Consider the following 24,316-nt stretch of genomic DNA (forward strand, 5'->3'; position numbering starts at 1 on the left):
CACAAATAATTCAACCACGCAACTACGGAGGCTGTTGTCAGTTGAAGAAACACTTTGTTCACTTCTCCACTTTTCATTATCGCGAGGTATTTACCTTTTTCTTTTCTTTTCTTCCCCATTTTGTACTGATTTTTTGTAGATGAGAATTGAGCAACCCAGATATTGTATTCGAAGTTATTTCCCTTTTCTTTGCGGATTCTGAGCAGCCATGTGAACATAATGTTGGAATTTTCATGATTTCCAATTATTAATATTGAGTAATATTAATTTAATTATGTAAAGATTAATTTTATTTATTTACTTGATCAAAATCATGAAGTAAAGTGAATGAAAATTGTCTTGATTAAATGGTTAAAGTTCAAAAGATGTGCGCTCGGTGTGATCGAGGGATAGGACTAGTTTGGGTTTAGATGTCCACAAATATTACTTTTGGGGACCTTTAGTAGTTAGTCAAAATATTTGAACCAAAATCCAAATAATAAAATACTTGGCCCAAACTAAATTAATTAATTGGCCCATGACCAATTAATTTTCCTACGTTTTTTGAACTCGGTAAAAAGAACAGACACAACCTTCTGCTTCTTCTTCTAACCATTGCAACCCTCTATGAATGAATCTCTATCACCTATAAATAAAGGCAGAATCTGGCCAATTCTGTACTGAATTTAATCGGCAATTGAGAGATAGTTCTTCAAATTTTCCTTTCTCTTCGCCAAAGTTCCGTTCGTTGTTCAAGTTCGTCGTGGGTCAAATATTTGTGCAAATATTCGACAACCGATCGTTGTACCTTGGGAGACTACCGGGAAGAGACTGTGCACCGTTGACAGCCCGGAAATATTGTCTTAAGGGAATTGCTTTGGCAAGCCTCGATCGTTCTTCGTGGTTTTCACAGTTCCTCTTTTCGACAAACAAGTAAGTATTTTTCGTTTACGCAGATTGTTATATATATACCAACAATCTTAAGACAATATCTATTATTTAGTTTTTATGAGTTCTGCGTTAATTGAAATCTGATTTTCGAAACTTGTGATGAGGTTCATACGTTTTTTTTTTAAACTTGATTTATTATATATTTAATATACGTTGATTGTTTTATCTCGCACCAAAAGGCGAAATCCCTCGCCCCCAGGGCCCCCATCCCTTGGCCCGACAAGGATTGATGGAGGAATGTAAATCATGGTAACTCAACGGCCCGTTAAGATAGCGGACTCGGACCTGGTGCCCACAAGGAACCAATCTCATTGGAGTTGAAATTCCCACACTACGGCTGCCAGGATTCGATCCTAGGACCTTGCACCAACTTACCACCTCCGGAACCAGTTGAGCTACACCCATGCGGGCCGTTGATTGTTTTATCTCACAATATAAGCGTGTATATATTGTATATGCTTGTGTGATTTGGCAAGAAAATAAAATAAAAATTGATTTCATAGTTTCAGTAAATGTAAACATATATAAAGATTTGTTTATTTGTAAATGTCTATGCCGAAATCTTCTATACTGGGCTAATTGGTAGAAAAGGTATTTTTTATGCCAAAATATTTAGATTGCTTATGTTTTAAAATTATTGTTTTGTAAGAGCACTTCTGTGTGCAATCACATTATTTTATAAAATTTGCATTAGAATCAAAAGTCTGGCTTTAAGAAATTGCATAAGGTCTGAAAGTAATTTTAGTTTTAACTATTGTATTGAATCCATATTGCGTAGAGAATTTTTTGAATTTTTTGCATACCATATTACATCTTGAGTTTATTGTCTCAGTTTATTGTTTTCCAAAACTAAAATTATGAGGTTAAAAGTTTTGGATAAATTCAATTTCACTTTTCAATAAATTTGTGCAAATGGTTTCAATCAATGATGCCACCGTCGGTGCGACCGAAATATCGAACAAGTTCAAGAGTATTGTCCTTGTAACTGAAGCATACGTTATGAGCGATCGTAAAGGTTGGTGGGTAGACACGGGGGCTACTCGTCATATCTGCTATGATAAAAGCATGTTCTCTTCTTACAAGAAGTTAGAATACGATCAAAAGCTCTTCATGGTAAATGACACTTACTCGATGGTTGAAGGACAAGGTCAAGTGATCCTAAAGTTCACTTCTGGAAAAGACGTTACCTTGAATGATGTGTTGCATGTGCCAGACATTAGAAATAATTTAATTTCTGGATCAACCCTAATTAAAAAGGGGTTTAAGATGACCTTTAAGTCGGATAAATTTGTTCTGACCAAAGATGAGATGTATGTAGGAAAAGGCTACTTATGTAATATTACTGTCCCAAACAGTAATATTACTGTCTGAATCGGTAATTTAGTAGCCAAGACAGTAATATTAATTAAAATATTTTTTTCTAAGAAAAAAATCGAAAAAAAAGTCAACGCCGGAATCTGGCCGGAAAAAAAAATTCAGAAAAAAATTTATTTTCTGAAAAAAAAAAATATTTTGGGGGTTAATGTGATATATTTGTTTAAATTCGGGGGTCAATGCATAATATTAAGAAAGTTAGAGCATAATGGATGGAATTGATAAGAATTATATTATGGAGGGTATTTTAGACTAAAGACATGGGGATGGGTTTAATTGAGAGACTGTTTTTTTTTTTTTGGACCAATGTGCATTTAAGTGCCATGTGATGGGCCTTTTTGCCATTCGCCCAATATAATAATAAAAAGACCTTGCAATGGGTGGTAATGTAATTATCTGAATATGTTAGGGCTGATTTTATAATTAAAGAAAAAGGGGCGGAAAAAATGGGTGCATCAAGCAATATTTTAAAAATTACTGGGATAATATAATAATAAAAAGGGCTTATCAGGGGTGGAAATATAATTACCCAAAAATGTTAGTGCTAATTTTATAATTAAAGGAAAATGGGAGGAAATAATGGGAATGGGGGAAAAAATGGGTGCATCAAGCAATAATTTAAAATTGAAAGGTGTATAATATAATAATAAAAAGACCTTGCAAGGGGTGGTAATGTAATTAGCTGAATGTGTTAGGGCTGATCTTATAATTAAAGAAAAAATGGGAGGAGTATGAACACGATACCAAGGCAAACCCATGGAAAATACCCCTTTATCAAAGAAAAATTAAACACTATGTAACTTTATTGCATTGGAAAAGACTATAGATGCCGAAGGCGCCCTTGGGGTGATCTCGTAGTTCCTACAGGGCGGAGATGATGGGGTCGGTCCATGGATTTTCCTTCCTTTTCTTTTGCCGCATTTCGCTCAAAGGGTTGAAGGGAGATAGTGCATCAAGCAGTTCGCAAGGGCCAACTTGATCCTCTTCCCCAGGGATCTCAAAGGAGAGCCGCCGACTCCAACTACCGTCCATGTATGATGTATTCTATCATACGTCGTCCCGGCCAAGAAAAAAAGTGCAGCACCAATAAATCCATGAGATATTATTTGTAAAAGGGCTCCATTGAGCCCCATATCGGTGAACCAATTAGCTTTTCAGGAAATTTCCAAACGAACAATTTCAACGAAATGTTTCAATTTTTTATTTACTATGTTCAACTCTATGTATTCCTCTATCCATAGAGTACATTGAATGTACAACAATGGCTATAACAAAATTTCTCTTATTCGTATCAACAACTACTCTAGGAGGAATGTTATTATGCGGTGCTAACGATTTAATAACTAACTATCTTTGTAGCTCTAGAATGTTTCAGTATATGCTCTTAGCTATTAAATGGATATACCAAGAAAGATGTACGGTCTAACGAGGCTACTATGAAAAAATGATTATTTTAACTTCAATTTCATCCATTTTGACCACACAAATCTAATTTTGATTTTTTCTTTTAAGTTGTTCGCCGCCTATTTCCAGTTTCCGGCGTTGACTTTCTTTTTAAAAAGAAATCGCCGCAGGTATCCGGCGTTGACAATAAAATTACTGTAAACACAATTATATTAATGTCTTTGACAATAAAAGTGCTGTAAACACAATAATATCACTGTCAACCACATCAATATTATTTTCTTTTTGGCTTTTTTATTCTATTTATTTGTTGTTAATGAGTCAACGTAATAATATTACTGTATATTATTGTAATATTACTGTCATTGGTCAACAAATAAACAAAGTAAGAAAGTCAAAAGAAAAAAATAACATTGATTTGGTTGATAGTAATATTACCGTCAAACACATCAATATTAATCTTTTTGTTGTTATTATGTTTTACTTTGTTAACCGATCAATATATCAATATAATGTATTACACAATAATAATAATGATTTTTGTTATGTTAATATTCCTGTGTTAAAGAGTAATATAACAATATTACTTACTGTGTTAAACAGTAATATAGTTAATATTACTGTCAGCTACAGTACGATTACATTGTTTTTAGGGGTCAAAAAATGTTTAGGAAAACAAATTTAAAAAAAAAAAAAAAAAAAAAACAATGCCGGAATCTGGAGGGAAAAAACAATTACAAATAAAGAATAAATTTGGGCTGGGTCTTTTAAAGATTAAGTCCATACCAAAAAAAATAAAGTCCCAGGCCCATGTATCTCTAAACCCTAATAACGTTATAGAGCAAGCGCCGTGCAGAAGAATAGCACATTCCCAATACTAGGTGGGTAATATAATAAATTATTGCGATCTATACACCATTTTTTAAATGTGTGTGTAATTAGTGTTTCTGAACTTTCTCTTTATTGCTCTAACTATGGATGAAATTTTCCAGATTTCAGATTGATTTTGGGAGTGGAATTTCGCCTTTTTCATATCGATTTCACTAGGTAAGTATTTCTGAGCTAAAGTTTTTGTTGTACTATGTGTAAGTCATTATGGCTAATAATTGATTAAGTTGAAATTAAATTTCTTCAATTTCATTGTGTGCACAGTACGTTTGTAAATCAACTGAGTTTGTTTTTTCAGTTGTATTTAGGGTTTCTGTTTTAATGTCATCATGAATGAGTAGTGATAATATGGCATAACTGAATCTGTTCAGAATTTTATTGGTTTTCAATTTCAATCCTCCACTTGTAGTTATCTATTTTTTCCCATTTTGCTTAGCCAAAAAGATGGATCCAAATCAGAATGTAAATGCTTATCCTGTTTATCCTGGCAATGCGTATCGTCTAGTTCCTTTGGTTCCTGGTAACACGACGAGGCAGGTAAAAAAATCTTTTTTCCATTAGCATTTAATATGGTTTTTTATTACAAATAATTCCTATTTTGCCAATCACATTCTTACATAGTCTTATGTTCTGTTCTGTTTTCTTGTTTCAAAGTTTTATTCCCCTTGATTATGTGTCTTGACTTGGTAAATTGTTGTTGTTTTCCAAGAACGGACAAGTGTTGGAAGTGACTCGTGTACCTGAAGGACATTATGCCGTTGTGGAAGCTAACGTGGTTCTAGTTCCTGTAAATCACATTCCAATTCCCCCAGGACACGCGATTGTACAACCCGACTATAAACAAGTTCCTATTGGTTCAATTGTGGAGCCTCCCCAAAACCCGAGCCCGAGCCCGAGCCCGAGCCCGAGGGATTGTCGATCAGATTCACGTCCTACAATGCTTGCAACACCTCAATGCATGTTTGATGCAGTTGTTCCACATGGGCATAAGTTGGTCCCTTGTGGGTATGCGGTGGTCCCCCCTGACTGGACGGTAGCCCCCGTTGGGGTCACAGAGACTATGGACCCTAGCACCCATTTTGCATGCCCTACAAACTGGATCGATCGTACTCCTCACAACGTGTAGCGAATAATGATTGACAATTGTGTCTTGTTAATTCTCCAACAATTGTGTCTTGTTAATTCTCCGAGTGTTGGATTCAATTTCATATTTGTCCTTTCGACAACTCCGGGAAGGAATTGGAAAGGAATAACGAATAAGATCATTTTTAAGATATTTCAAAAGTCTAATAAATAATAACTTCAACACGTGACATTAAAATAAGTATATTTGAAGAAAATATTACGTGAAAACGAAAGTGAGAACGATTTAGCCATGAGAAAATAATATAAATATGTTCAAAGTGAGTAAACAAACGAAGGTGCTATGCATTATTATTAGAAAATCCTTATTGCCTTTGTTTGGAAGTACATACCAAAAGAATGCATATATTGAGCCAAAAGGATGCACCACTTTCTCTTCAACATATCTAAACATCAAATACTGCAATCACTGTATGAAAAATCGAATGTCGGTGAATTCATGACGTCGACAACCAAACACCGAAAATAGAACAAAATTGCTAACCTTGAAAAATTATTTCAGCACCAAGTATGGATATTAACAATATTCACGTTCACGAAAAAATAGTGCATATTAAAGATCCCAAAGATCTCTTTCATGTGGATTTGGATGCACGTACTTCGCCGTGCTATAATGAACACATTACATTAAAAAAAAAAGGATATATTAAAGATGTCAAACAATTAGTAAATGTTATAAATATAAAAAATAAAATGTTGCCAATGATAGAAGAAACACATAGAAATTATTCTTCATTGTAGAAAAAATATTATTGTTATGCAAACACGTACATCAATAGTGATGGCATACGGGAACAGACAACGTCAAAGTGACCGAAACTGTTCGTTTGTAGAACCACCTGGTCTGGAAGTTACGAGGTTAAATTAGAATTCTTGACGATTTTTCTAGGTCGAGGAGAGAGGCTGTCGGAGATGTCACAAATTTTAAATTCTAGTTGACAGAAGATCACGTGTTTCAAATTTTTTTTGAGTGTTATTGTATGTATAGAGAAAAAAATACGAAAAAAGCTGGATTTTTTTTAAACAAAAACACGAAACCGAGAAAATGAAAACAACAAAACTGGACTAATTCGCGTGGGGAAAGAAATCTGAATGTTTCGAAGAATGTATTTGTATAACTATTTTCATACTTCCATATATCAGCTAAGCGATTTTTTCAGGAAAAAAAAGAAAGCGAAAATAAATTCGGTAGATCTGAAATGCCAAATATTGTTTCAATTTTGGTATTACCGCTTTGACTTCAGACAAGATTTTAATCTTTTCGAGTTAGAATTTGGCAAAATTAAAAACACAGAACATGCAGTCCTTAGAGTTAAACTTATGAACAATTAGACGTGAAACTCGAGCTCAAAAAAAATGAAATCGAACTCCAAATTCTGTGGAACCAGCTCATCAAACTCGTAAGTCTACTCTTCTCAAACTCAATTAACCCTAGGCGTGGGGGAAAAAAAGAAAAGTTGACGAGCGGAATCATAAACTTATAAACAATCAGAAGTGAACTCGAGCTCAAAAAACTCGAAATCAAACCCTAGTCTTTTTTTTTTTGTCGAACGAGCTCATCAAGCTCGTAAATCGAATCTTCTCAAACTCAATCAATCCTAGATGGGAAAAATGGCTAATGAAATAGGGCAAGTGTATACCTAAAAACAAAAGGAATATATAAAAGCAAATTAAAGTGAAAGAAATAAAAGCACATGGGATTGATGCATGCAAATTGGCAATGGAGATCAACAAAACGATAACGTTTTATGATGAACCGAAAAAGAGAGTAACTACTGTGTGTGTGTGTGTGTGTCATTTCACATCGGCCCATATGCAATTATCTCTGCCTGCCTTTCATCATATCTTATCCCTCTGCTTCATCACTTATTCCACCCCCATACATTTAAAATAATATATATAATTATGTATATTTGATCTTATATATAAAAGGAATTAACGATAGGCCAATCGAAAAATCCTAATGGCATTTTTGTAATTTTTTAAAATAATTTGATATATAATTTTTCGGCTCCTAATCATCTAGCCTTTTTCTTTGGCCATTACTAAACCAAGGACCGAATATTATACCCTAGATCTAGCTCCGATTTTTTGGCCATTATCTCCTATTTTTGTAATTTGTTTATTTTTTTTATTACAATTATTATTGTCATGTATAGATTTTATTTTTTTTATCAATTTTGAAATGATAATATCCTGTGCATCGCATGGGAAAAAAATATTAGTTACTATCAAAACTGTCAACGACCTGTGATCACTTATATCGACGAATTGTCAATGATGCGATTTGATTGAGAGCGAAATCCCTAAGAAAATTAGTATACATATAGTTTCATAAGATGTAATCTTGATATAAATTTTTACATCGTACAATATAATCTAACCTTACTTAAATAATAACTTCTCTCTATCTCGACTCGGTAAAACGTATTACATTATTAGTTGTTTAATATTTCACTAGATTAATAGAATCTCGACTGTAATAATTTATAGAGACTTAAGTGTATTTAGAATGTGGTTACTAAATATTTCTACATATGTTTACCGGCTTAATCAAGTACAATATTTTTTGAGTTAGAACTAGGAAGTACTATGTGAAGTACATATATAGTACTCATCTAGGATTTATTTTTTCTTACATTTATTTAGTAATATAATATAGCAATATGTGATGGGAAAAGGGATTAACAATTTAATATTGAATCAAGAAATTAATTGGGCAACCTTAATTAATGGTGGATCCGAGAGAAATGAGTTGGAAAGACAACTTTTGGGCAAAGTTTGACTATTGCGATTACGTTCTTAATATTTAATTGTGTTAATGCAACCACGTGCATTAGTCATGCAAACACGTGGCATAACTAAGTTTTGAACCATGGTGGCTATAGCTAGCTGCAAAATATTGATTATTTGATTAAATATATTACTAATAATTTGTTAAATTAATAAAATTTTGCTAATCTCACTCAATTCTATTACTTTATAGAGATTTAGCTCTATTTTGACATTATTGATAGTGATTTGTTGCATTATTAATTAGTACTAGAGTTGATAAAAAAAATGGTGAGGCTATGGTTTTCTTTTTAAATTTACTTTTGTATTTTCCTAATCTTTAGAAGTTACATGTAATTAAATTTTTGGATTTGAATCCCATTATAAAATATGTCTTTGTTTAGTTTAAAACTCCAACCTTTTGTGATTAAATATATCATCTTATCGGATAAGAGAATGTTTGGCTGGGCTTATAAGTTGTTAAAAAAAACTTATAAGATGTCTAACAGCTTATAATTTTTTTTAAAGTGTTTCGTAATTTTTCTTAAAAAGATCATAAAAATTCAAAAACAAGTTGTTAAAGAGCTCTTAAGATCTTTTTCAGAAAATAGTCACTTTCACCCCACCTTTTATTTAAGATCTTATAATGAATTATACTAGCTTATAAATTCATTATCCAAACACATTAAAAATTAATTGTAAAAATAAGACATATCAACTTTTCAACTATTTAAAATAAGCTTAGCCGAACAGGCTCAAATTTTTATATCATAATTTAGAGAGTGTCTTATAAAAAAAATAAAAAACAAAATCGAATTCTGCGGATTTGATCCAAAAAATTCTGATTTGGTAACAATTCCTATCCGGTTCGTCCAATTCCCACCCTTGGTCAAATTATAAAAGAATTGATGATACACTCAACCAAAACATTCTCTTGTAATAAAAAAGAAACAAGTATACTAAATTACTAATAATAACAACAATTTATAATTATATATATAGCAATATATATAAGTTGTTATTGTATGGGTAATAATGAATGAATGAATTAATGAAAGAATTAAGTGGATAATGAATTCATGTAGTGAATGAAAGGAAGGATGAAGGAAAGGGCAAGAGGATGATTAGAGGATGCAGGGAATGTGCAGAACATGGTGTACAATTGATGCTGCTTCACTGTCTAACCTTTGTCACATGCTCTAAGGTACTACTTACTCTCTTTTCCCATCTGCATGTGCTCTCCATGTGCACTCTCTCTCTCTCTCTCTCTCTCTCTCTCTCTCTACTAATCTCTCTCTCTCTCTCTGCAGTCTCTCTCTTCCATTTTTAGACCCCCTTTGCTGGCCCATGCTCACATTCACATGTGCCCTTTTGGGAGGCCACAACCCCCCACCCCCCAAACCGCCATAACAACTGGCTCACACCCCCACCCCCCAAACTATAGGTAAAATGTCATAAATGCCCCTACCTTTTGTTTTGATGTGCAAGAATTTAGTATATTGTTTTAATGTCCTAAATTTGAATTTATAATGGGTTTACAAGATAGGAGTTAGAAGTAGGGCTGGGACTTTGGGATCGGGATTTGGGATCCCGTCCCGTCCCGAATGGAATTTTACTATTTGGGACTAAAACTTCGGGAATTCGGGATTATGGGATTCGGGATCGGGATTAGAAACAAATACGGGATTGGGATCGGGAATTGGTTCAATCCCGATTGGGATATTTTAATCCCGAATTAGGAATTAAGAAAAAAAAAACTAATAAAACCACACACACACACACACACACACATATATATATATATATATATATATATATATATATATATATATATATATATATATATATATGAGAAATACAATATAATATCGTTTCAACTTATTTTTAAAATTTTTAAAATTTTAAAATTTTATTTGTTCCAAGTTTTGTGGTAAAACTAAATAGTGCAAGAACAATAGTATGTATATATATATATATATATATATATATATATATATATATATATATATATATATATATATATATATATATATATATATATATATATATATATATATATATATATATATATATATATATATATATATATATATATATATATATATATATATATATATATATATATATATATATATATATATATATATTCAAATTGGTTTAGTGTATAAAATAACACTAATGGAAAAAAAACAATATTTCTTAGTGTTTTAGGCAAACTATGGGATTCCCGATCCCAATCCCGAATTCCCGAAATATTTAGGGATACCGATATTATCGGGATTTAATAGTATGGGACGGGATTGGGATTTAAAATTTCTATCCCGAATCCCGAAATTCCGATCCCGAAAATCCCGAATTCCCGAAATCCCGTCCCGAACTCACCCCTAGTTAGAAGTTACATTGTTTGTTTACGTTGAGTGAATTTCAACCATAGATCTATACATAATCACATTAAAATCAACGCAGTGTAAATAACTAGGTGTAGCATATAATTACGTATCTACAAGGCTAGTGTATGCGTATAGAGTATAATTAAGAGATTTGTTTTAGCGAGCGACATCATATTTTTAGAAAAAAATATATTTTAAAAAGAAGTGTTAAAGGGGAGCTCTATCATATGGAAAATTGCCTATTTCGCCGGGTATATATATAATACAACACAAGGCGTCCGATTATATATTATGTCAATCTTGATTTGTTCGATTTGCTACACATGCGTGCATATATTCAATAAACGTACTAATATACATGTGCGTGAATGTGTGTAGATCTACGGACATATATTATTTACTGTATTTTATTCGGTACAACGTAAAAACGACATAATATATTAATCCGAGATACACAATTCAAAAACATAAGAGGGGTAAAAATATTTATGAATATTAATTATGATGGAGACAAGATGATGAAAAAAAAAAATTCAAATAAATTTATCTTCGTTTTTTGCATTTAACATTCCAAATTCAAATATATAAGGTAATAAAAATAATAAATTAAATATAGAGGGGTACTTTTGAGAAAAAGCATGAAAAGGGGTCCCCGGCTTCTTCACATGCGCCACTACAGAAGGCAGGCTTTTTCTCTCTCGCAAGTTGTGCCACATTCCCGCTACCAGCTTCATTTTCATGTGAGATACGCAAAGCGGCGTCGTTTTGTGACTGCAATTACCAAAACACCCCTGCACACCACAAGTTTGACACGTAGGCCCAATTTTTATCATTGCGAAATTGACCCATTGTTCCCATTGTTTGGGCGTGATTAGTTAAATCTCAATTAAATGATCTGGACCATCCGATTCATTCCACAATTATTGCAAACAGTTTTGTTAGTTTTGTTTCTCTTTCAAATTCAATTTATTTATATACATAATTTACTTGAATTAAAAAAAAAAAACAAAATTCACATTGGAAATAGAGGTTGTTCGGGGTTTTGTAGATGTTACACCAGTGAAATACATCGGGTGATTTTAAACTATAGATCTGCACATAACAACACACATCTATTTATATATGTGTGCTTAGTGGATGGTTAATTGTATAAATCTGCGATTTCAAATCCCGATATAACATTTTATAAACCGATTGGAGGGTTGAGTTTGATCTTTAGTTGGATGTCTCAATAAAAATGTGTCAAATTATGTAGAATTGAAATGCAAATTATACAATCATATTTTTCGTTCGAAATCGATTATTTTCAAGTGTATCTTATTCTCCAATACAAAATCTTATATTTTTTAAAAATCGAAATATACCTAAAATATAAGCACCTAGTATGCCGCAGATTTTATGTGCGGAAATGTTGTGTTTGATGCAAAAGATGCCAAAAAATTTAAAGCAATAATTTTAGTTGGCGAATTACGAAATACTTTCTCGAGAATTTTTTTTTCGGAAATAACTCATTTCCTAGTTTAAAAATTCTCTAGAAATTAAAAGGGTATTGAATTTTATTATATAATTCATTATAGGAAATTCAAAATTTAAATTTTGAACAAAGTATATAATAATGTAAAGTCACATGTTAATTAATATTTTGAATTAAATAGACCACATTGGTATATTTCATAAATAAAATATTAAAAATGCGCCTCAATTAGCCGAATGGCATTCTCGTGATTCCAAAGAAAATTAGTGGTACTATATTACTGCCCCACATCACCCTCAGTACATATACCTCCCTCCCCATAACGCCATTTCTCTTCATCCGTTACTTATACCGTCACCTCCGTAACCTCCTCCACCGCCGCCACCGACCACCGTCACTACACCGGAGAAAATGGGTTCCAAGCCAAGAATCTCGTCTCCGGCGACCTCCACGAAGAGTGTGAGAAGAAAATCATCCAACTCAAGCACAAGGCTAGGGAAACCAGAAACCCGCCACCGTAGGGCCGGCGACGTTGACGGCGGCGCCGCCGCCTCTGTCTCCGACAAGCTGGAGGCGCTAAAGAACCTCGTACCTTCGGACAACGTAGAGATAAAGCCCGACCAGCTTTTTCAAGAAACCGCCGACTACATTGTGCTACTGAAAACTCAGGTTCTTGTTCTGCAGAAATTGATTGATTTTTACGGCTCGCAACCTCAAGAAAATCTGAATGATGTATAGTAATTGCAGAAAAGGAGAAAAATCCAGAAAAAAAAATATTTTTTTTTTTTTATTTTATTTTTGAAGAAAAAAAAGGAAGAAGAAGATGAAGAAGGCTGTTTTTTGTTTTCTTTAATTCTATTTTCTTGATTAGTATAATGAGATTAATTAATTAGTTATCATGGCAACAGTTTATATATATATATATATATATATATATATATATATATATATATATATATATATATATTAGTAGATTTAGTATTTCTAATAAAAAAAATCCCCTTTTTTTTCTTATATAGGGGATCTTTGTGTTATATCATGAGTTTCTTGATTTCATTTTTCTTTCTTGAATATTGTATTTTAATTTCTTGATTGTCAAATTTACGCAAATTTTATTAGTGTAATTGGCAATAAGATTCTAGTGACTTCAATTAATTTGATCAATTAATTATCTTCTCAATAAAAAACATCGAGTGATTTTACACCATAAGTCTATATAATTAACTATCCACTAAGCACACATACATATTGGTATGTGTATAGATCAACGGTACATAATCATTATGCGTATTTCATCGGGTGTAGTATCTACAAAATTGATTCAAAAAGAGAAATATTTACCGATCTTAGTTTATCCATATATATATATATGAACTAGTAAACAAGGATTATGAATATTCTTATTTTATTCTTTCACCATTTCAATGAATCACATGAAGGGCTTATATATAAAATTTTGTCCCCATTTTTCAAGACAAAAAAAAAAACCTTCACTTTTCTCAGTCTGCAGCAGAAATCCATGCAGCTGCTTCCAGGTAGACAAGAATATTAAAAAAAAAAAAAATCAGTCTTGAAACTAAATTATTTACTAGATTAATATTTTTTTTACTATAAACTCAGTCAATAATAAAAATAAAAATTACTAAGATAAAAAAAAAATTGAATTCAATTTCAATGGAAGATAGTAATTAAATCTTCACATGATATCTGAATAAAAAACAGACAGGATTGCCCAGGTTTGTAATTGCTTTTACATGCCATGTTATATGGCATGGCAGCATTAATTGGACCTTAGTAATTAAACCACGTGCAACAATTGGTAAATATTAATTCACATACATTAAATTGTACACACACAATTAATTTAATTATATCATTAATTCTTTATCCAAGTGATAAAATTCTTGAGATTATTGTAAGAATTCCCACCTTCTCTTGCACTAATTTCGATCTTTTCCCTAAGACACAAAGCCGTCTCCTTAAACGCGCAATCCTCGATCAGCCGACGAATCTTGTCCTTAATTTCTCCGGACGTGACGTCGTCGTTTTCAAATTTCAGCCCGATTTTCCAAATATCGCAAATGTAGCTCTGGTTGATGAATTGATCCGCAAAATAAGGCCAACAAAGAATCGGAACGCCATTGCTCACACTCTCGACAGTCGAGTTCCATCCGCAGTGACTCACAAAGCAAGCAATCGAAGGATGGCTGAGAATTTTCTGCTGCGGGGCCCACTCCACAATCTTCCCTCGGCTCGAAACTCTCTCCGAGAAACCTTCCGGGAAGTTCCGGTTGTCGGGCCTAACGACCCACAAGAAGGGCATTTCCGTAATTTCGAGCCCGACGGCCAGTTCTTGAAATTGAGCTTTATTGAACATTGCTAGGCTACCGAATGCAACGTATATAACGGAGCGGGTCGGGTGACGGTCTAGCCATTCTAGGCACTTGTTAGAGTCGTTTTGACAAAAATGCCCTTGTAAGGATGATGAGTTTTCGAGGAGAGGGCCGATTGGGATTATTTGTGGCGAGGTGGCGAATGCGCCCGACTCGAGGTCGTGGATCGAGTTGCAGATCAGACGGTCCACGGAGCTTGTTGCGATGTTGTTTTGGATCATGATATTGAAGATTAGTTTTTGGACGGTTGGGATTTTGATGCGGTGCCAGACGAAGTCCGATGGGGTCATAATCGGCATTGTTGGCGAAAATTGGATCGGCTTGTTGCTCAATGGTGCTCCTGCAGTTAAATTATCTCAACATTTTAACCATATGAATCCTCAATTGTCAATACTATAGTATGCCTATAAAGTCTTGTTTGGTTGTAGGTTAAACATGATTAATTAAATAATTCAACTTGCCCAATAATTTGTGGGGTCGACCGGCAATTAATTATGAGAAAATGGTTCTAGTGCGACTAATTGAGAGTCACTTATTGGATACAATAATACAATTGAGTATCATAAAATTATTTAATTTTACGTTGGTTAATCTTATCTTATGAACCAAACGAGGCCTAACACCTGCAACTACAGACGCATCTATTTACACCTTGTTTTCAAATATTATTATTGCAACCAAACACATCATCTATAAATCAATAAAATTATATGATTACATAAGACCGAACATTCCATTAATTTCAGGAGGGTGTTAGTAATTATCAATATCACAGGGACCTTAAAGTTATTACCGCATACCTTAGGGGTTGATTGTAATTTATCCAAAAATAATTTAAAAAAAAAGGTAATAAGAAACTTACCTTCACCATCAATTATTCCATCCTCAATCAGATTCGGAATGTTATATCCCAGCACCAACGATGCCGCCGCAGCGGGCAAGAATGCCGCCGATCGGATTCCCATTGCTCCGGCGACTTTTTGAATGCTACCAATGGATTGATCATAAATAATACAAGTAATCCTATCTTCTTTGGACGTGGCATCGATTTCTCGTATTAATTCCTCGATTTTTTGAGGAATCACTTTGTACACCGCCTCCATTAGCTTCCCGGGAATATACCTCTCGTTCGATTCCAATCCATCTGAAACCGAAACCAAATGAATCCCATCTTCTAATAAGGCTTCTTGTTTGTGACGATCGATATTGAAGATGCGTTCGTGGATGATTTCCGTGTTAACGAACGTGATTTTAGTGCCGTGTTTGGCTAAACTCTTTGCTAACTCCAACAAGGGAATTACATGGCCTTGCATTGGGAATGGTACCATCATTACATGAGCTTTCGCCATTGTTGTTTTGCTCTCTCTCTCTCTCTCTCTCTCTCTCTCTCTCTCTCTCTCTCTCTCTCTCTCTCTCTCTCTCTCTCTCTCTCTCTCTCTCTCGTGTGAAACAGTGTGATAAAATTGTAACTGGAAACACATTATTTGCACTGCATTATGAGTCATTATTGATTATAATATATACTTTATTTTAATCTGATTTTTTAAGAAATATTTATGTTATGTTTGGTGGTGTTGACAGATTGATAATTGAGGCAAGTAAATACAAAAATTATCTAGTCAGATTGATTAGTCCAACCTTCATAATTGAACTAAAATTATTCCATTGTGCCAGAGCTCTGTATTTAAATATAGTTTATGTAATTAAATATACATAATTTCATCTATAAATTAGTAAAATGGCATGCAAAAACAGAATCTTTACAGTTTTTAAAATTTATATATGGTTAGATCCATATTTTTTATAAGTAAAATTGAAGAAGGTTCCGATTTTATTCCGAAAAAAAAATCTTGTTACTATCAACACTAAAATCGTGTATTATAAGTCTCACTAGGGCTGGAAAAAAAATACCGATTACCATATACCATGGTATACCAACCAAGGATTACCGAAAAATTACCGAAAGAACGGTTACCATTGTCTACGGTACGGTATTAGTACCGTACCATTACAATATGGTACGGTATTGGTATTGTATTTCTAATACCACGGTAATACCGTACCGTACCTGATACGAACCCCGTAGAACTTGTTACGAGACCCAATACCCTACGCGGAAGCAAGATCGAAAACACCCAAAAACAAAGATTCAAGTTTGGCGGAAGCAAGGAACAATGACCCCATAGCTATAAAGAGCTAGAAACCATTATTATCAAGGTGGAATATTGACCCCGTGATTATAAAGAACCAGAAACCAATATTATGTCGCTAAGAAAGTTACAAGAATCCACTTGTAAAATCCCGAAATTTGCTGTAGAACAGCGAAGGAGAATTAACTCTCAATATACTCAAATATGCATTAAAATTCGTCTTATAAAATAAGCCAAATTGGCAACCTATTTATAAGTGCTAAAAAGACTCATTTTTCACAAGGAAAAGGACTCCTACCTAAATTATAATAATGAAACTTGTAAATAAGCAAATCCTAACCATAAAAGACTCTAAAATAATAAAAACATAATAAATACTAAATTAAAAACGTGCATAAATAAATTAGGTAACTTGATCTTCAAGTCGACTTCTCGATCACCCTTCTTAACTCGCGACATTGGGCTGTGCACGTGCATGCAATTAAAGCTCAATTTCGACACTGTTCCACTTCGAATATCTCTTCGCTCAAAAGATGAAAGTTGTAGATCTTGCAGTTAGCTTTCCGAATCATTTTGAATCAGCTCAATTGGACTTCAGATGCGAGAGTTATAACTCGAATGGTAAACTCTGCCAGAATAGGCGAGAATCTCGGATGCATGGAATTCGACTTGTCCAACGAATTTTCCTCTTCCTTTTCTTCCAATTCCTCAACAACGACTCTTCAAAGGCCTGATTCAAGCCTTTATTCTTCAATCCCAACACGAACGGCTCCATTAATATCACTCGCTTTCTCTTCTTCCAATTCTTTGTCTTGGAGCTTGTGCGGGTCGTATCATTCTCCCCCTCTTTAAAAGGATTCGTCCTCGAATCCGGACAAATATCAGAAGGAGTACAAACAAAATCGATTTCATAATCAATCTCCCTCTTTGGCAGCATACTAACACATCGCTGCACCACATCGCAGAACACACCATCTTGCAGCCATTGAAATGTGTACGACCATGGATATTTTGTAGCTCGGATTCCCAATGCGTCAAACCTCGACACCACCATCTCTTCATAATGCACAATGGGAGTTTGCACTTCGGTTAGTTCAGTGTTAACTTCATTGTATGGCTGGATCATATCATTCTCCACCTCTTCAAAAGGATTCGCCCTCGAATCCGAACCTTCTTTTTATAGAACTGGTGGCGCGGGATTGCAATTTTCTTCCCCCTTGGACTCGACCTCAACTAGCGGATCAATAACTCCCAAATCAGTTTGAGTGTTCTCTTTCTCAAAATCTTGACGAGTATCTTCCTTCTCAAGTGGCGATAAAGAATCACCCATTCTCTTCAATTGCTTATAGTCTTCTTTGTCTCGTAGAATTTTCTCTGCTTTGGGATTTTGTAAGGGTTCTCTCGTTTGGCTCGTTGAAGATCTCCTATGTGGTTTCCAACTCGATGAACTCCTTTCTTCTAACTTAGTAACTTGCCTCAACTTTTGCATCTTCAATTCCCTATAATAATGGGCAGGAACGAACCTTTTTCTCATAACTGCCTTCATGGACTCCCAATCATCAATTGGTGGTTCACCACAGCGCCGCCTAGTTAACACATATTGGTCCCACCAACTAATTGCATAGTCAATGAATGCTTCGATGACAAGCTTCACTTTCTTCTTTTCTGAATAGTAATCACAATTGAATACGTGTTCAACCTTTCTTTCCCATTGAATGTACGCCTCGGGATCACTCTTACCTTGAAAGGGTGGTATAATCGATTTCATTGAGCTACGGTTTTGATCTACGTCATCTCTTTCTCGACCAAAATATCCTCGGCTCGATCTATCGAATCCAGACCCTCGTCCCGTACTCTCCCTCATTGATTTTGTAGCGTTCACACCAAAATTTTCATCACGAGCTACCTCTTTATCAGGATAAGGTATAACTGGTTGGTGAACATCACGTCGTACGTATGGCCCTCGAACATATTGATCTTTGCGTAGTTCCTGTAGTTGGGTAACAATTCCTTCCATCCGATCTTGGAGTTCCTGGAAGCGTTTATCCATTGGCGACAAAGATTCAAGTTTGGCGGAAGCAAGGAACAATGACCCCATAGCTATAAAGAGCTAGAAACCATTATTATCAAGGTGGAATATTGACCCCGTGATTATAAAGAACCAGAAACCAATATTATGTCGCTAAGAAAGTTACAAGAATCCACTTGTAAAATCCCGAAATTTGCTGTAGAACAGCGAAGGAGAATTAACTCTCAATATACTCAAATATGCATTAAAATTCGTCTTATAAAATAAGCCAAATTGGCAACCTATTTATAAGTGCTAAAAAGACTCCTTTTTCACAAGGAAAAGGACTCCTACCTAAATTATAATAATGAAACTTGTAAATAAGCAAATCCTAACCATAAAAGACTCTAAAATAATAAAAACATAATAAATACTAAATTAAAAACGTGCATAAATAAATTAGGTAACTTGATCTTCAAGTCGACTTCTCGATCACCCTTCTTAACTCGCGACATTGGGCTGTGCACGTGCATGCAATTAAAGCTCAATTTCGACACTGTTCCACTTCGAATATCTCTTCGCTCAAAAGATGAAAGTTGTAGATCTTGCAGTTAGCTTTCCGAATCATTTTGAATCAGCTCAATTGGACTTCAGATGCGAGAGTTATAACTCGAATGGTAAACTCTGCCAGAATAGGCGAGAATCTCGGATGCATGGAATTCGACTTGTCCAACGAATTTTCCTCTTCCTTTTCTTCCAATTCCTCAACAACGACTCTTCAAAGGCCTGATTCAAGCCTTTATTCTTCAATCCCAACACGAACGGCTCCATTAATATCACTCGCTTTCTCTTCTTCCAATTCTTTGTCTTGGAGCTTGTGCGGGTCGTATCAGTACCGCAATTTACATTTTAATCCGATTAATATGTTTTTTTCGATATTATTTTTTGTAATTCTATTTTGTTTACTTAGAATCTTATAAATGGCAACAATTATTTTTCCCTTAAGTTAGCGGTAGTTTGTTTTTTTTTTCTTTTTTTTTTCTACTAAGTTGAATTTTGCAATTGAACATATATGTTCTACTAAATTGTCTTTTATGTTCCCTATAGCCAACTAATTTTATTATATATGATTTATGAATATTTTATTTTTTTACCTACATGTATGTATAGCATTGGTAAAGTATTTATTGTATGTAATAATTATTAAGTACAATCAAGTTCTTAACAAATATCTAGTTGTTCCATTAAACAACATTTACATTATTATGGTATATGTTCTTGTTTCAATGAAGCAAATTATGTTAATTATTCCGATTATACACCGGACCTTCTTAGAAAATAAAATACAACTCATACAAGAGTAACTAGAACTATTTTCAATTGGGATATATATGTATATTTTTAACTCATTTGTTCTTTAATCTTTGATGCATTACCAAGTACGGTAGAGTACCACGTACCGATTGTACCGTACCGAAAATAACGGTATGCCGAACATTGGTATACCGAACTTTTTGGTATGGTAACGGTATGAAATTTTTCAATACCGCAATGTACGGTAGGTACACGGTATTGAGTCAAATGTTTGGCAACCGTACCGAACCCACCCCTAAGTCTCACTGAGGTGCCCGTGAAGGCGGTACGACCCGATACTCGATCGGGATAAGACGCCAGGTGGGAGGCGCAACCTCAAATTCACGATAAGCCATACCCCAGCCAAGCGGAAGAACCTTCCAGCCTGGCGGAAGTGATTTCCAGCCTGGCGGAATAGACTTCGGGGCGGGTGCACGTGGCACATCATCAACATTAGGAACTGGGACAACGTATCTAGGAACGGCCACGTCAGCAGCGCGGGCCCCACGGCCTGTGGTCGGAGGTAAAGCTGTCCAATCACCGGGGATTGCACGGTAGCCTTTATGTGCGACTATCCACCCTGGAGGCACCGGCTTAGAGCCCGGTAAGAGGTAAGGATATTGTTCCGGAATTATACTACCGCGACCACGTGACACTGCGACCAAAGTTTCTCTAGGGTACTCGTCCGGATTTATATCGAGCTCGCGTGCTGTTGCAGCCAGAGATTCATCGGAAAGTAAATCAGACTCATCATTCTCATCTGGAGACTCAGATTCATACTCATACTCATCTTCAGACTCAGACAGATCATCCTCAGACTCGGACTCGGATTCGGACTCATCTTCAGACTCAGACATATCATCCTCAGACTCCGACTCGGATTCGGACTCGAATTCGGACTCGGATTCGGACTCGGACATATCATCCTGGTAAAAAATAACAACGATTTTATTAACACTTGTAGTAAGTTAGTCATTACAAATTTTAATTTTGTGTCCATTGCATCGATAAAGTTGCGTCTAATGTGAAAGAGTGATTTTTTTTTTCTTCGATTATTATTATTATTTTTTCCCTTTTAATGTGAAGTTTAATGAAGAAACAAAGAATTACAGTAGAACATCGATAAATTATTAACATCGCTTAAATAATTGTTTCTTCTGGTCCCGACTCGATAAAAACCTACTAAATTATTAGTTCGATAATTTAATATTCCGCTAAATAAATAGAATTTTACTCCTAGGTTTAACCGTACAACTCTTTGTTTAAGAGGATTCGTAGTTCTTACGGTGATATTAGATACTACATCAAATACGAACGTAAACTATCCATCATTCAACCATACACAAAAAGACACGTATCCATGCTATACGAAGATTATTTTTTTTCGTCGAATCGGATGTACGTGTATTTGATGGAGAAATCGTACGAAATCAAGGGTATTAGGGCAACAAAATCTGATTCCGACAGGGAATTTTCGACGACAAAATCCTATTGTTTTTGGAACTACTTTTCTACATCCGATTCCAATTCGATCTAGTTTCGAAAATTTTAGAACCCTAAAAACTCATCAAAAAAAAACTTTGGAATTTCGGAAAATTACGTACCTCTATTTCGTCTTTAACGGTGATAGCAACGGCGTCGATTCTTTTCGGTAAAACCTCTATTTCGTCCTTAACGTTGACGATAACCATGGCAGCAATTCTTTCTGGGATACCGATGGCGTTAACTTCCGTTGCACCTTAATGACTAGCTTTTGTTTTATTTATTTATTGTTTATTATTTTTAATTTTGATTTTGTTTTTGTTTCGATAATTTTTATCGAAATTAAAAGTATATATATATATATATATATATATATATATATATATATATATATATATATATATATATGTGTGTGTGTGTGTGAAATAATGGAAATTCCAATTGCCAATCCAATTTGAATTTCCAAGAAAATCATATATTTTCCAAACAAAATTTATAAAATTTAATAATATATATATTTATAGGGCAAATTATTGCCAACCTCCTGAGGTATGGCTAAATTACGAAAAACCCTTCTTATTTGAATAATTACAGTCACTCATTTCTTTTACATATTTTTAAAGGGTAAATTACACCTACACCTCTGAAGTATGCTAAAATAACTTTAAAGTCCATGTGGTATTGATAATTACAATCACACCCTTGAAACAATTAACGGAGCCAAGATTTCATGTCTTGGAGACCGATATGCGCTATATTTGTTTCCCGCAGGACCGTTAATGCCACCATAGACGAAAATTTGTAAACCTTATCTAAAATAATAAGGATTTAAGAAATGTTAGGATGGTCATGTCACCCCTAGCTCTATGCTGTCATCTCCACCACTGTCTGAAACTAATAGTCCGTTAGAACCCTAAGAGAATAACTTATCCAATGCATTATTCCGTTAGGATTTCTGCCACTTTCAGAGGGGATTGATCGTAATTACCGACACTACAGGGACCTTAAAGTTATTTTAGCGTACCTCAGGGGTGTAGGTGTAATTTATCATATTTTTACATAAAATTTATGTAATTCGTTTATTTAGCGAACCAAATCGTATATTTAGTTTGGTAAACGATATGAAATGTGGGCGTACCGAAATTTCGGTTCGGTTTTACCGAATTAACATCTCTAAATTTACTATGGAGGGGTCTTTTCGTAAGATAATATATAGTTGAATAGGTGGTTGTAATTACTCAAACAGTAAGGGAGTTTCGTAATTTGACCATAAGCGGTGGTCGTAATTTGCCCCATATTTATATAAAATGTATTTTAAATATTAGGTACCAATTTTTCTAAAGAGGTTGTCTAGAGTTCAAGACTGTCGTATTTCTCGGACCATTTATCAGCCAATAAAAATGTAACGTGTAAAATTATTAGTTAACCAGTAAAAAAAAATGTACGATTCTTGGGTAACAGAAAAGTTACAAAATAGCATAAACCTAAAATAGAAAATTAATATTCTAATAGGTCATATTCTTTCACTGATCATTTTTTTTATTTTCGATTATAAAGAAAACTTATTCTTAGATGCAAAGTTTGATTATTAATCCAGAAATCATTTTTAAAGTTTACAACAAATTTGACGAGTAAGAAAATTATGGTTCTAATATGGTTACACTATATAAGTTTTAAAAAGAAAAAGAAAAAAAAAAAAAGAGTAAATCAAAATAAATATTTGACGGTATGATCTCTTGTTATTTACATATTACTAACACATTTCTCACATTTTTCTAATTAAAACTAGTAATGATTAAAATCCTATAAATCTACTTTAATAGTAAAGGTTATGTACCAACTCTTTTAACGGGAGTTGGTACTTCATAAATATGTTACATAGTCCACATAAGAGTAATCACACTATATGTTAATCAAACGAAGAGCCTAATGATTTTTACAGGATAAATTACACCTACACCCCTGAAGTATGATAAAATAACTTTAAGGTCCTTGTGGTATTGGTAATTACAACCATCCTCTTAAAACAAATAACGGAGCCAAGATTTCATGTCTTGGGGATTGATATGCGCTATATTTGTTTCTCGCGGGACCGTTCATGCTACCATAGACGAAAATTTATAAATCTTATATAAAATACTAAGAATTTAAGAAATGTTAGGAGAACCATGTCACCCCCTAGCTCACTATGTCGTTGTCTCCACCACTACCTGGAACTAATAGTTTGTCATGACCCTAATAGAATAACTTATCCAATGCATTATTCCGTTAGGGTTTCTACCAATGTTTCAAGGGTTGATTGTAATTACCGATACTACATGGACCTTAAAGTTATTTTAGCATACCTCAGTGGTGTAGGTGCAATTTACCCTATTTTTACATGAAATTTTACGTAATTCGGTTATTTACCGAACCAGATCGTATATTTAGTTCGGTAAACGATATGAAATATTTGCGTACCGAAATTTTGGTTCGATTTACTGAATTAACATGCCTAAATATACCTATAGAGGGTTCTTTTCGTAAGATAATACATAGTTGAGTGGGGTGGCTGT

General features: G+C 34.1%; 3 protein-coding genes across 3 annotated transcripts; 1 reads left to right on the top strand and 2 right to left on the bottom strand.

Annotated features, from left to right (window-relative positions):
• The first annotated feature begins 4,501 nt into the window (after window positions 1-4,501).
• On the top strand, window positions 4,502-5,825 carry LOC148767154 (uncharacterized). The gene is made up of 4 exons (XM_088825626.1): window positions 4,502-4,589; window positions 4,701-4,755; window positions 5,033-5,133; window positions 5,306-5,825. Exons 3-4 carry the CDS (start codon window positions 5,041-5,043, stop codon window positions 5,720-5,722), a joined length of 510 nt encoding a protein of 169 aa, XP_088681752.1. The 5' UTR covers window positions 4,502-4,589; window positions 4,701-4,755; window positions 5,033-5,040; the 3' UTR covers window positions 5,723-5,825.
• Window positions 5,826-13,999: 8,174 nt separating this feature from the next.
• On the bottom strand, window positions 14,000-16,229 carry LOC105960926 (UDP-glycosyltransferase 83A1). Its single transcript, XM_012985138.2, has 2 exons — window positions 15,631-16,229; window positions 14,000-15,108 (listed from the first exon to the last, which is right to left on the bottom strand). The coding sequence occupies exons 1-2, from the start codon at window positions 16,115-16,117 to the stop codon at window positions 14,252-14,254; spliced, it is 1,344 nt and encodes a 447-aa protein (XP_012840592.2). The 5' UTR covers window positions 16,118-16,229; the 3' UTR covers window positions 14,000-14,251.
• A 390-nt stretch (window positions 16,230-16,619) lies between these two features.
• LOC148767155 (uncharacterized) lies at window positions 16,620-21,985 on the bottom strand. The gene is made up of 3 exons (XM_088825388.1): window positions 21,884-21,985; window positions 20,534-21,205; window positions 16,620-16,664 (listed from the first exon to the last, which is right to left on the bottom strand). The coding sequence occupies exons 1-2, from the start codon at window positions 21,968-21,970 to the stop codon at window positions 20,543-20,545; spliced, it is 750 nt and encodes a 249-aa protein (XP_088681514.1). The 5' UTR covers window positions 21,971-21,985; the 3' UTR covers window positions 16,620-16,664; window positions 20,534-20,542.
• Between the last annotated feature and the right edge of the window lie 2,331 nt (window positions 21,986-24,316).

This window comes from Erythranthe guttata, chromosome 11 (genome assembly GCF_056151865.1).
Source record: "Erythranthe guttata isolate IM_541 chromosome 11, IM_541, whole genome shotgun sequence".
In the NCBI taxonomy this organism is placed as follows: Eukaryota; Viridiplantae; Streptophyta; class Magnoliopsida; order Lamiales; family Phrymaceae; genus Erythranthe; species Erythranthe guttata.